Source organism: Ylistrum balloti, unplaced genomic scaffold (genome assembly GCF_031769215.1).
Source record: "Ylistrum balloti isolate Yb309-2 unplaced genomic scaffold, AGI_CSIRO_Ybal_v1 Utg370006, whole genome shotgun sequence".
NCBI classification, from domain to species: domain Eukaryota; kingdom Metazoa; phylum Mollusca; class Bivalvia; order Pectinida; family Pectinidae; genus Ylistrum; species Ylistrum balloti.
In genome coordinates, this window is record NW_026782081.1 from 2,495,944 (window position 1) to 2,511,226 (window position 15,283).

At 33.1% G+C, this 15,283-nt stretch overlaps 1 protein-coding gene across 1 annotated transcript in view; it reads left to right on the forward strand.

Annotated features, from left to right (window-relative positions):
- The window catches only part of LOC132548123 (ecotropic viral integration site 5 ortholog-like), a 63,385-nt gene that overhangs the window by 6,778 nt on the left and 41,324 nt on the right, over positions 1–15,283 (forward strand). Inside the window, exons 2-5 of the mRNA XM_060211944.1 lie at positions 8,123–8,302; positions 13,415–13,566; positions 14,373–14,461; positions 14,728–14,952. Coding sequence (XP_060067927.1) covers positions 8,220–8,302; positions 13,415–13,566; positions 14,373–14,461; positions 14,728–14,952 — 549 coding nt within the window. The 5' untranslated portion in view covers positions 8,123–8,219. The remainder of the gene's footprint in view (positions 1–8,122; positions 8,303–13,414; positions 13,567–14,372; positions 14,462–14,727; positions 14,953–15,283) is intronic.

Genomic DNA, 15,283 nt, shown 5'->3' on the forward strand with positions numbered 1-15,283 from the left:
AAAGAACAGATATAAGATAGTGATAAAGAACAGATATAAGATAGTGATAAAGAACAGATATAAGACAGTGATAAAGAACATATAAGATAGTGATAAAGAACAGATATGAGATAGTGATAAAGAACAGATATGAGATAGTGATAAAGAACAGATATATGAGATAGTGATAAAGAACAGATATAAGATAGTGATAAAGAACAGATATGAGATAGTGATATAGAACAGATATAAGATAGTGATAAAGAACAGATATAAAGAACAGATATAAGATAGTGATAAAGAACAGATATAAGATAGTGATAAAGAACAGATATAAGACAGTGATAAAGAACAGATATCAGATAGTGATAAAGAACATATAAGATAGTGATAAAGAACAGATATAAGATAGTGATAAAGAACAAATATAAGATAGTGATAAAGAACAGATATGAGATATTGATAAAGAACAGATATAAGATAGTGATAAAGAACAGATGATAAAGAACAGATATAAGATAGTGATAAAGAACAGATATGAGATAGTGATAAAGAACAGATATGAGACAGTGATATAGAACAGATATGAGATAGTGATAAAGAACAGATATAAGATAGTGATAAAGAACAGATATGAGACAGTGATAAAGAACAGATATGAGATAGTGATAAAGAACAGATATGAGATAGTGATAAAGAACAGATATTAGATAGTGATAAAGAACAGATATGAGATAGTGATAAAGAACAGATATAAGATAGTGATAAAGAACAGATATAAGACAGTGATAAAGAACAGATATTAGATAGTGATAAAGAACAGATATTAGATAGTAATAAAGAACAGATATGAGACAGTGATATAGAACAGATATACAGAATGAAACACATATAATAAAAATATACACCAATAATAAGCTGATCATTACCAGTATGTACAATGTAGTGCAATCTATTTCAACCCTAAATAATGAGCTTTAAAGGTAAGTATCCAAGATTCATATCAGTATTCTTCAAGACTTCTCACAAGTGGTGGTTCAGATGTCGCGATAAAAGTAAGTACACTTGTATTTTACATTCTGTATATAATGACACAATGATATTTACATTATATAATGAACATGTATACACTTGTAGTATCTTGTTAAATCTCACAAAAACATTACAATGTATTCCTTGTAGATAAACTGTACTAAATATTTAGTCTTTCTGGCTCTGTTGTGTTTAGGAACGATATAAAAGTTTCCTCTGTACGTAGGCACGTATTGAAATTTTTATAGGTTAATTTAAGGTTGATAATTTTCACATGCCTTGATTAAATTAATTAGTTCATATTACACTCCAGCTTACAATGTGTATTTTTGATGTGATATCAATATGTATGTTGTAGAATATTAAGGTTTATGTAATTTTGTCATTTGATGGGTGACCTTCACCAGCATTGCTGATCTCTGATGTTGACTGTAAACAGCCAGCCTCCAGTCCATATTTACATTAGTATCAGTCCATTATGTAGATTGTGTATGGGCAGTAGATTTTATCTCAGTATCATAATTACACCTCGGAGTCACTTTCTGTACATGATTTAAGTAACAATGAGATGAAGGATTAACAAGTTGACTTTTACCAGATTTCATGTACTCTATGTAATGTTGCACCTTAACCAATATTTAAATGTAATGACAGATCTAGAAAAATACGCTATACAAATATACATTTTCCTAAATGTGAAAAAGCTGTGACCCAAACTCAATAATGTTTTGTTTGATCAATGAATTGTTTGGTGCAGTAACCTGAGCTTGTAGACCTTACAAAATCATTAAAAAATGTCATACTGTTTTTACTTATTTATGCAGTGCCAGTTCTTTCCTATTTGGAGATATTACTCCTGATTTGAGGGGTTGAAGTAGTTTTGCATTGTGTCTGTCTGTTGGTCCATTTGTCCTGTTATCTTGTCCAGGCTCCCAGTATCTTACTGAACTATGAGGTTAACTTGATGAGGTAGTATGTCATTTATCAAAGGTAGGTCAGATGTGATATACATTTTGACCTTTGAACTACATCCAAGAAAGAGTTTGTCTGGGCTCTGATATGTCAAAACATTTTATTCAGATTGGTAATGTTAATAGAGTAGAAGTTGTTATAACACAACCAAAGGAACAGTTGTTTGTGACATTTCGATGACAACACTGCCACCTTCATCGACAAATGTCTAACTAATTAGAAGCATTTTAGCACTGATGTATGGAGTGTTTGTGATGGTACAGAATTAACAGGGGTTTCCACCTGTATTATAATCCTGTGTACACTAAGGTTGAAAGTAGTGTGGTGAGATGGTAAAAAATAAAGTAAAACAGTACACAAAATGTAACTAAATGTCATTAGTTTGTGCCACGTCGAGGCTAGGTGTTTTTATTGTGTTCCCTGAAGGGAGACTTGTAGTTACCCCTTTGTCTGTTATGACGTGTCAAGTGTGTCCATTCCATCCATCATCATTTTGTCTGGAGCATTACACAGAAACTATAAGAGGTATCAATATGAAACTTCATAGGTAGATAGATCTCAATAAGGAGAAGTGCAGTGACTAAGAACCATCATTCTGTTTCGCATGAACTAGGAGTTATCACCCTTAGTTATTTTTCGTACTTAAATTTTGTCTAATTCGGGAAGCATAACCTGTCTCTGATGGCCTTTGTTACTTTTTGATTGCACTTCACATGAATGCAGTTAAAGCTATCATCTGGCCAAAAATGAATTACATGTTGGTCAAATTTGTATTTTCGAACTTACCAGTTTTAAGGAAATGCTTTCACTAGATTTAACATGTTTTTATTTGAAGCATCTGTTTTGCAGTACGTGTTACTTTGTAAAGATTTACCACAGGAAAAAGGGAAATAACTCCTTCACATGATCATAACAAACCACAATTGTTTTATATAACAATATTATTGTGTATTGGTGAAGCTCTGTCGTCTAGAGGCTGACAGCTGACAAGGTTACAGGTAATTACCTGAGCAGGTCATCAATCTTATATAGAGAGAGAACAATAACACCTAGGTTATATCTACAAGTGCAATATATAAACATTGCCTGTCTTAGTGAGAAAATCTTTGAAGAAAGATAGTATCATGATTAACACTTAAAAATATCTAACCATTGTCATATATTGGCATAAATATTTTCTGTAATATACTTTATACATATACACATATATATGTATAGCATAGATAGCATAAACTGTCTACTTATATGCATGGTTATTTATTTATGTACCCAGGGGGTATATGTACTTGACAAACTTTGGATTTTCCAAATTTCTGTTTTCAATTTTTTTGGATTGAAGAGTTTGAAGTTTCATCAAAACAAGTAACGATGAGATATTTAATAAGTTATTATACTGAAAATTCACTTTTATAAAAAAAATAAAAACCAAGTTGATAAGGCTATTGTCGATTATTTATGAAATCTTATTAGTAGATCAGATGTGTGTGTAGGCTATTGTCCATCAATAAAGCTCAGAAGCTTGTTCATCAGGATCAGTTATACTTGTAACTCCCCAGGCGCCAATGTGCTGCCCCAGGGAGCATGTTCCTCACTATGTACATGTGTTGAGTCTTTAGGTGCAGTCAGCAACCACATTATGTAGTACGTCTAGTGTAAAGTATATGTGATTTCCACCCAGTAAATTAATGTCATGTTCACGTTTTAACCTGAAATTAGCGAATGATTTTTTCAATTTAACCAATAGTTTATCTGTCCATTGTATATGCTAATTCTAAGTTTATAATTGACTTTTTTTTTCTGAAGTGAAGTCTCGGTGGTTTTGATTAATTGATGACTCAGATGAGTCTTAAAGGCCGCTGCTGGTTAGTGTAATATTTGGCTGGGACATCGCCTGTGATAGTTGTGAGTAATGACAGAGAAGGGGCAGGAGAGAGTGTGTTTTCACATCAATTATACCAGTATATATATGTGGGATGCGATACTAAGGGGTAAGAGTTTCCACATTGTAAGATGAGCACAGTCTTTATCCAAGGGGAAACATTTGTATACAGAAAATGACCAGCCAGGGAACCCTGAGGTATAATGGTACAATATAGAGTAGTACATCAGCACATGTGCACAGTATAGAGCAGTTTAAGATTGGAAATCATTTATACCAAGCAGTGTGAATTTTACATATTAAGCATAATTTGACTGCTTAATCAGCATAATTGCATAATTTGACTGTTTAATCAGCATAATTTGACTGCTTAATCAGCATAATTCGACTGTTTTATCAGCATAATTTGACTGTTTAATCAGCATATGTGTGATTATTTGATACATATACGTTATACAGAATGCTATAGAAATATGAAGACTTGTATAGATTATACAATGTAAGCTACATCCACATCTCTTAGAGTATACAATATGGAAAGGCTTTAATTACCTCCTGGAAGGAGCTTTGAAAAAGATTTTCCTCTGTATAGGTGTAGCTATAGATGTAATTATCATAGCCAGGATTTTATTTCAGGATTCAGACAGTTCAATAAGGCATTGGATCTCAACAAATATACCAGGTTTTGTTGATCTGTTCAGCCATATACATGTACACTACTGGTGGAATGCCTCAGTAGGGTTTCCACAGAACCAATTTTCCTGGAACAGACTGTAATCAGAGCTGGAACTATCCTATAATTACCTTGGTATACTGTCCCTATAAAGAGGGGCTATTGTTTGTTTGGTTGTAGTCTACTCAAGTGAAATGCTTGATGTTTATTTTGATCTCGAACTGTTTGTGATTTGATCATTGTTTCATGTTTCAAGTTCTAATAAGAATCACCGTTAGATTGCCTAAAAATTTGATAAAAATGTTTTGTTCATATTGTTGTTTTATGTCTTTATAGTCTTTGCAGGATGCTTATATTATCTAAGACACAAGTTTTTAAAAAAATCAAAATCTGATATTATATTTGAACCTCTGTCAATCGAACAGTTGAATAACCATTGATTTCAATAATTCATATTTGAATTGAATAATGGCTTTCTAGCTTATTTTGAATAATCCTCACAAGACTTCTTGAAAGAACATTCTTAAACAATATATTATCAATAATTATTTGTACCTATATTATTTTTATTTTCTTTATTAACTCAGTTAAACTGTATGTGTGATTTCCTTTGTTTTGACAGAGGTGTAATAATCAGTGTGACTTATCTAGAATACACTAGTGCAGTAAGTTTTCACTATATCAGTACTGATGGTTAATATAATTCTCGGAGAATTAGGACTTAAATTGATTAACTTTTAAACATACATTTCATGCACGACAAGATATTACTTCTTTAATCAAATTCTTTAAACTTTAACACAAATGTCATACAGTGAAGATATGTATTTATATCTGTTGGAAAGTAACACCAAGAAGACAAGGCGTTCAAATTATTTAAGCCCCAATGCCAAGAGGAATTTAGTGAGAGGCATTAAAAGTTTGTAAGAGACCTCCCTAATTAATGAATGGCTGTTGATGGTGATCATGATAAATGCCTGTTGGTCAGGACTGTTGATGTTTTGTACAGGAAAAAAAGATTACAAACATGAGTGCTAAGCATGAGAAAATATATTTTTTTTATATTTATATGTATATATTCGGTAATTATATGCATACTTTGAATTGTTGTATCTACAAACCTGTTATTAAAGTAAACACTGATAAAAGATAGATATTTCTGAAAGGTATAATTTTCAGTGTGGCATATCATGAACTTACTTACACATAAATATTTGTATACAAACAAATTCCTTTATGATGAGTAATAATGCAGAATTATCAAAATTTATTTGTACAGTATGTACTATAAATGTGTAAGATTACTTGAGTTAGAAGTGTCCTTTTTCTCTTCCGTGTGTTGTCTAATAGAAGTCAGTTTTTATGTTGATTCTTTGTTGTATTATAATATACATAAATCTTGTCTAATTGGAGTTCTAACACATATCGACCTTGTACTATGTAATGTTTTGTAAAAATCTGACATATAATGTTATCATGTATGGTAATATAAGCAACAACTTTTATAGGAATTGACCTCAGTTTATCTATGTGACTGGACTTTCGGTGATTGCCATCTCTGACATATATTGTGAACCTGATGTCAAGGTCCATGGTCATCATCAAAGGTGACTGTGCCCTTTTTATCCAACACTAATTCATAGGAGTTATGTCCCTTATTACTGTTTGCCTCCAGACATAATTATGATGATCTAATATCAATATTCCTTGTTAAGCAATTAAACAGTGTAGGATGAATTGGCTTATATCTGTCTTAATTTAGCAGAATATAATTAGGAGTGATACAGACACACCTACTATCCATTGTACCTGAGCAGTAGTAATGTGGAGACTAATTTATCATAAATGTCAAAACCTTCGATTTATCATAGATCTCCGTCAGTCTTGTATGATATTAATTATCCCCCGCTTACACCGGAACGGGGTATGTTGATTTGGGTTTGTCCGTCCGTCTGTCTGTCAATGAGTCTGTCCATCCGTCTTGTCTGTTACATGTTCTAACTTCCCCAAATATCATCCAATTTGGGTGAAACTTGGTCAGCAGATGAATCTTGGGGTCATTAAGACTGGAGTTTGACTATTAGTGTCATCTGTTAATAATTATGCATACTAATGAGGTATGCTTTGATTTCATTGGTCGGTTCATTGCCGTGCCCTAACTTCCCTAAATATAATCCGATTTTGATGAAACTTGGTCAGTAGATGCATATTAGGGCATATAAGACTGAGTTCAGCAATCAGCATCATCTGTTAATATCTATGCATACTTATTAGGTATCCTTTCATTTCATTGGTCGATCAGTTTTTGTGCTCTAACTTTCCTAAATATAATCTGATTTAGATGTACCTTGAAGTCCCACAAATATTATCAGTTTATCATTAAACTTAATATTTGATAAGTGCAATAAAACATCTACTCTCTTTAATCCTTTACATCTTTTTTAGCTTTAAAGCAATACATCATAGCTCAAGAGAATATATCATTCTACATAGCATTATGACATGTTTACTCCTAACCTCTAAAATATTTAAATATTTACTTACAATATGTTTGGAAAGCGGGGAATATAAATTCCATGAAGTTGTTTGTTACTGTATCATTCTTTACCTTTATACATATGTATTTCACACCTTAATATACAGTTCTATATACAGTTAATATACCGTAATAGACATTCTGCACATTATTGCAGTTTGTTTTTCTGATAAAAATGATCCAATTAAAACAAGAGTCAGCTTATCAAAATGAAACTCTAGAAATGACTTATTTGGAATATTAAACCTATCAATATTCTTATATGAACAGTTGGGTAATTATTAATATATTCAACAAGTGGTTTGATTAAGGAGGTTAATTCATGTTATACAACAGCTACAATGTAACTATGTAAATGCAGAATTTTAATGTTTTTACATTTTGCTGTTTGAGAAACAAATCACACCATTGTTTTACACGTTTTGACCAGAAGCTGCTTCCTACTGTCTGTATGTTATTACATTCATCAATGCCAAATGAATACACCTTAGGCTCTGTCATTTCTATTGTAGATGTTGAACAAAATGTGCATTTAATATATTGCTATTTAACCTCATCCTGATTTCTCTTGGTTTGTCAGGGAAAAGATACAAGTATTGTGAAACAGGTCAAGTGGTTCTGTGCATAATTTGTCTAATAAAGATGGCCAGTGTGTCGCCAGATAGGACAGATTTTTATGTCTGAATACAATAGAACATGCTTTAAATTAGTAATGGCTTGTATGTGTGAGAGCAAAAACATGTGTTTCTTTGAATCAGCTGTGCAGTACTGACAGTTAATGATATCAAAATGCATCAGACTTTTGCCTGAAACAACTGCATTTACCCAAGACATTTTGATTTAGGTACTGCATAATTGCAAGGTAATATATATATCAACTACCTGAAAGATTTACATTTTAAATAAGATATATATATATCATGTTGGTAACATTTTAAAAAAGAAAGTTTTGCCGTTTATGAAGATTTTATATTTTGTCGTTACAGGTCAGCTGTTGCCATCATCAGATCTTGTCTTCTGTTTATACAGATGTAATATTTTCTCATTACAGATCAGGTGTTGCCATCTTCAGACCTTGTCTGTTGACAATAAGATGACCAGATTGTGTAGAGATCTCGACTAGAGGTCTTGACTAGAGGTCCAGCCAGATGTCTGCCGCTGACCAGCCTCCCTTGGACAATGGTCATGACACGGAAGCTGACCTCCTCAACAAGTTGGAACTTGCAAATAGGTAAAGCATTTTAGAAAGGGACCAACATATAACTTACCATGTAAATAAGTACACTGCTGAACTTCTCTCTGAAGTTTTGATATATAGATTCAATTATACATTGATTTTTAGCTCACCCGGTAATCGTGAGTTGATCTGGCAGTTGTCTGGGTGCTGCTTTTACTTTAAAGTTTAGGAGGAGCAAATTTTTAAAAGCTTTTAGAGTCCATAACTGTACATCCCACATCCTTTTTGATATGTAGAAGTAGCATTGTCATGGTCTTAGTGTTACCATTAATCTGCATGTAATAGATTCACCTTCATGATTTTTGTGTTACATACAGATCAATCATATTAGCATGAGATGTAAAACTTTTCTGAAGGCACTACACAGTTGGATACAGTACTTTTCATTTTAAAATCTGTTCAGAATTTGTTGACCAATTATATTTTTATCAAACATTTGACATAACAAGATTGTTGCCTAAAAGGTGATCGCTTAATACATAGTTACAATTAAGTAACGTTAAAAGAAAAGCTGATTGATCATGCACGAACATGTAAACAAAGAATGAACTTAAAACAAATTCCCACCCCCCACCCCCTAAAACACCACAGTAACAACTGTAAAACAAAACAGAACAGAATAAAGACAAATAAGCATGTCATTATTCATGACCCGTGACCTTATGTAAAAATAATACAAAATTGCGCTAGACATGTTTTACCCACAATGCTCAACTGGTAAAATGGATGAAACTGATGGAGGAGGGGAGAGAACAAGAAAACATACAGATAAATAAACTTACAAAAACAACAAAGATTTCAAAGGCCAAGGTCATAATTAAGTTCTAATCAGATTAATATATTGACATTGTAAAAGACGGCATATAAAGTTATATAAAAGAATGAAGAATAGATTGATATAGTGACATTGTAAAGGAAAGCAAATAAAGTTATATATAAGAATGAAGAATAAAAAAATGTTACTTGATATTCACTATGTCACTACATTTGGTAAAGATAACAAATAATATGCATTCTGTAAGGTATATGTGTGCATGTGAATGTAGTGTAGGAAATAAGTTAATTTTAAAATCAGACATATTTACTGCACTAGTATATTGAAAATTTGTTTACAGACATACTGGATAAATTGAAGTTATTGTTTTTTAAATAAAAAGTATTTCTTTGTTAGCTGGGTTTATCACCTGTTAGACAGCAGGAATCACTTTCAGACATGGATCTTCCATCACTAATTTAACATCAGACATGGGAGAGGTCTACTGCCATCCAAAGCAATTTGGATAAAGTTTCTTGCCCCGGATCGTACAGTGTCTGGTCAATAGGGACACAACCAATGCATTCCATGAATTGGTCCATGATCTTGGCTGCCTCAGATATAGATGGAACTATCTACACAATAGATCTTCACTGGAGGCTGCATAGTATGATGCTTTAGTGACTGAGTTTTGATGGCCCCGTCACAACCCCCCCACCCCCCAACCCCACCCCCTAGTCAGTATAGATCTTAGGAAGAGCAAATAAAAGCAGTTGAGGGTTAAGGAAGGGACTTATGATTACTGAGTCTTGTCAGAGTCTGGCACAGGAAGTTGATTGTTGATAACATGGAGAAAGGACTTGTTGATAAACAAAACAAAGTGTTATGTTATGAGTTGAATTGCTATGAGTTGAATTGGTAATTAGTCGTTTAATTACAGACAAAATTAGGTCCATGTCGAGAATATTATTCATTAATTTGCTATCAGAACAACAACAGCTGAGTGACGACAAGGTGTATAAATTATTGTTTGCCTTACTTAGTATTCCTAGTTCCTACGTCAGGTCCTGTCACAATGACATCAAGGGGGGCATAAATTGTACAACACAGGAAACTCTAAACAGCCAGCACCACAGATCTAGACTACAGAAACATCAGTAGGGATATAACAGATCTTAAGGGTACTAGATCTCTGGTAAATTGTTGGATTCTTTACGTCTGGACGTGTGTTTATCTTACAACATGTACCTAATACCCAGGTAGGCTATGAAATATATCTGATTTGACAATTAAGAAGTAAATTTAGTATATTAAGGTAGGTAAAGGCTAGGTAAAATATGTCTGTTAAGAGCAGTTAAGATATATTGTAAAGGATATCTATAAAAGCTGTATACGCTTGGAATCAAGGTAGGCGATAGGTGATATATATATATACCTGATATCCAGGTAGGCTATGTGTGATTGTACTCCTGATTCTGAGGTGGACTATAGGTGATGATACAACTGATATCCAGGGAGGCTATAGGGAACAGTATACACCTCCTATACGGATAGGCTAAAAATGATGATCACCTGACATCCAGGTAGGCTATAGGTGATATACACCTGATATCAAGGTAGGCTATAGGTGATATACACCTGATATCAAGATATGCTACAATTGATAATAACCAAATATCCAGGTAGGCTGTAGGTGATACACATCTGATATCAAGGTAGGCTATAGGTGATATACAGCTGTTATCAAGGTAGGCTGGTGGTGATATATACCTGATATCAAGGTAGGCTATAGGTGATATACAGCTGATATCCAGGTAGTCTATATGTGATATACAGCTGACATCCAGGTAGTCTATAGGTGAAACACACCTGATATCCAGGTAGTCTATAGGTGAAACACACCTGATATCCAGGTAGTCTATTGGTGATATACACCTGATATCAAGGTAGACTGTAGGTGATATACAGCTTATATTCAGGTAGACTGTAGGTGATAAACACCTGATATCCAGGTAGTCTATAGGTGATATATACCTGATATCAAAGTAGGCTATAGGTGATATACACCTGATATCCAGATGTAGGCTACAGGTGAAGGTGTACATCTGATATCAAGCATAGTAGGCTAGGTGAGGTAGGTATGATATCCTGGTAGGTTGAATTATAGACGATGATGCTTATATCCAACTTAAGATCACTCTGCTATACTACACTACTTAAAACTTGATAAATGAAGTATTACAGTCAGATCATGATTTCTTACTGTTAGTAATAGTGTCTTACTGTATCATAAATGTCTGTTTTTTAAAACACTTTCATCAACATTGAGAATTAAGTAGAAGTCTATGTAATTTGTACTACATTTTATACTAGGTACACCTGCCTACAGGTGTCCGCCTCGTTACCTTTAATGTAAGCAGTACTAGAGCCTCCTTTTGTGTGACAGCTATATACATGAAACATGCACATGTACCATCTCCCAACAGGTAATCTGTGTTGTTATTCATGAGAAATACAAGTCTATTTATTGTCAGTTGTTGATCATGAAATCTTTAACCCTTAGGTAAAAACAACAGCTATATAAAGATGTAGTGAGCATGTTTTGTCTGGCAATCATTAGCGACTCATTCATCATGCATTCTGTACGGAAATTAGACTCTTGTATCAGGGACAGAACAATACTTTAACTATAAGATAGACCTTTTCATAGATTTGGGGACATTATGATCATGAATCTTTATTTGTTAGATATAATGTACTTTTGCAGTTTACAAGAGATTATATTCCTGAGCGTCTATTTCAAAACACAATGAGTTTTAATAGTATGGGAAAGCAAACAGATCTATATGTAGATCACAACTAGCTTATTAGGTGTATGAAATGAATGATTATGAAATAAACAGTTCTAGTTAATCTAATTCTCCAGTTGTTCACAACCTGCACAGCGATATTTCAAATACATTTTATATTGTATTACATAAAATTTATACCAGCGTCTGAACAGGTAATATGGTAGCCTGACACTACCCAACAAATTACTGATTTACAGATAAGTTCAGCTAATTTCTTCAGGAAAGTTGGAGCTGGTTTACCAGTGTTCTACCACTAAAGGGACATGGGGCATATAGTGTCACCTATGTCTGAATGTCCTGTACATCATCTTGTGTGCAGTTACCATTAATCATTGTCATCACTATATTATAGCACCTTCATTGCTAAGAGATTCCCATCATGATTTAAAGCAAAGGTCAAGCGTATGTTATTTCTTCAGATGAGTACAATGTTTCAGGGTTCTAAGGTCAAGGTTACCAATCCTATTTTTAACGCTTTGTCTAACATTGATATTCAATATACAGAGGAACATAGACATGCTTTTATGTAAACTGACTGTCAGACTAGTCAGAATTCAATCATGTGCCAATTTCTCTAAAAGTGATATTCATTTGCATTGGCGTGTTTGCAGAAACCAATATTAACTTGGACCTCGTACAAATCTAGTCAAATAAACGATCTTATTCAGATGCAATGGTAGCAGCTGTAGATATTGTGACTTCCCACCAGCTTACAAGCACTGTTCCATGGATATCAATACAATTAACTAATTCAACTAATTGGTTTCTCTCTTTGTAAGACAATATTGATATCTTGCAGGTACCTCGTACATAATCAAAACAGTAATACATCATTTCTGTTCACTCTAGAACCTTTATACCTATATTGAAATATTTTGATTTAAGATATATTGTGTTCTTTTATCAACACCGTTAAATTGGAAAAGGCATTAAAGAATGGTCAACATAAAAGTGAACAAATACTGACATAAATTTAAACACATCATGTACAGTACAAATAATAGTAGAATAATATCAATCTTATCTTCACAGTCAAAATATCTGTAAATAAGATATTGCCTTGAGTTGATAAATCTGTGTATTATTCCCCAACCAAGTGCTATAATTATGTATCCCACCTGTAAACCTTTATATGTACAGCCACTTAATAAGTGTTAATGAATACTGGAACATATGACATTACAAAAATCTAATGTCGGTATCGAAAGTTACTGGTCTTTGGACTGACTTAATCATTGGTTTAACCACATAGCATTCAAATAATTAATACAGGATAGTTTTCTTGTAAAAACATAAGAGATAAATAATATTAATAAACGTTAGTAAGTGTTTATTCTCTATTTCGACCCAATATAGATCAGAGAGGAGGACAGTTATATATGTAGGTGCTATGTCATTGGCCTTGGTGATGGAAATCAAAGCTATTTAGCTCTACACGTAGTGTTAAATAACCTTTACATGTACCTGTTAGACTAAATCTCCTGTTTTATAATGTTACAGGTTGTTAGAGGCAGATCAAAAGTCATGCAGCTCTCTGAACTCTGCACCCTCTCCGACGCCTGGTCACTCGCGGAAGGGCTCCGGCTCAAGTGTGCAGTCGTCTACTTCCTCGAACAGTCACTACAGTACACAGCAGACAGACGACGAAAACAGTGTGTACAACCATCAATTATTTACAACTACAATATTAAATCAAGGCTCAATGGAGACTTTACCATCACTGATGATGCTATTTTGTTAGACTTGTAATACATATACTTACTACCACAGTTATCAATTACCCAATAATATTCAATCCAAAAATTTGTCATTTGGTTTAAAACATTCATCACTGGATGTTCAGTGAATTGTCCTGATTTCTTTATCGTGGTCTAGGGTCATGTGATTCTCCTTAATACTTTGTTGTCCCCAAACAAAAGTGTTACTTCCTCAAAAAAATCTTTATAGCACAGATGTGGATTATTTGGCTTATACTCAATATATCACTTACATTTGTACTTATATATTTAGTATCACACTATCCGTTATGACTGAGGAAGGTGAATTCTGATTGTTTTTTGTTTTTAATTGGTTGGCTTGTTAAAATTTTCATTTAGCAGTGAATGTTAAATTTAAGCATGAATGTTGAGCTGGCTAATACGCTGTCCTGTTAGTATAGATATACATTTTGTTAATAATGTTAAAGATATCACATCCATCCAATTGATATTATCCAATGTTTTTTTCAGGCAAAAAATTGTTAAAAATTTAACTAACTCAAATAATCAACAACTAAAGAGACTGTTTAGATGTATATTTATATGTACATGGTTATTGTTTTAATTGATAATTGATATGATTGTTTTGTTGGAAAGTTTAATGTTTTGTTTATTTCTAAAATAGAAGTGCAGTGCTACCTGGTAATCATGATATATATATATAACATTGTTACATAAAAATAACATGTGGTTGTTTACAGATCTGTCCACATCGGGGAACCTATGGGATATATGGGGTAAACTTGTCAATGACTGGGAGAATGCAAAAAAGAAACAAACCTATATTAAGGTAATCATGCTATGCTTTGTTACATTGATTTAGAATAATCATGAATAGCCGGACAATCAGGAATATTTGTAATTAATTCTTTTTATCAAAATTGCTTTTGATAGCAGGAGAATTAAAAGTTGAATAAGGAGACTTTGAAAAACAATTCAAGAGAAAAAATATTTTTTGGGCTAATTTATATATATAGATATAATTGTTATAGAATTTATTATCAGTTTTGTTAAACATAGCACTATCATTGGTTCATGACCATGTGTTTTAACTAGGATTTGGTGCGGAAGGGAATTCCGCATCACTTCCGGGGATTGGCCTGGCAGCTGCTGTTGAATGTTCATGACTGCCCCCACCGACAAATGTATGCAGTACACTTGAAGGACAACTCCCCTAGTGAAAAGCTCATCAAGCGCGACATTGCACGAACTTTTCCAGAGCAGGAATTCTTCAAGGAAAAGGATGGGCTGGGTCAGGAGAGTCTTTTCAATGTGATGAAGGTATCATTATATTTCATAGTTGACAGAGTGATCCTATGTTATAAGTGTGTTAACAGTTCAACTCTATGTCAAAATAAAAATTTCCTAATTCTTAGAAAATAACTGAATACTACATCTAAATTTGTAACCAAACTTTATATAGAAATTAGCATGTTGAGATTTTAAAATCTTTTCATTATTGCATTACATCTAAACTGATTGTACCTGACACATAAGTGATTATAAAATAAGATATTTAACCATTGAAAACCAACCAGCTCCAAATCGCTGTTCTATTCCATATGTCTTATCAACAACTTTTATAGAGTATGTACATTCTATTCCTATACCT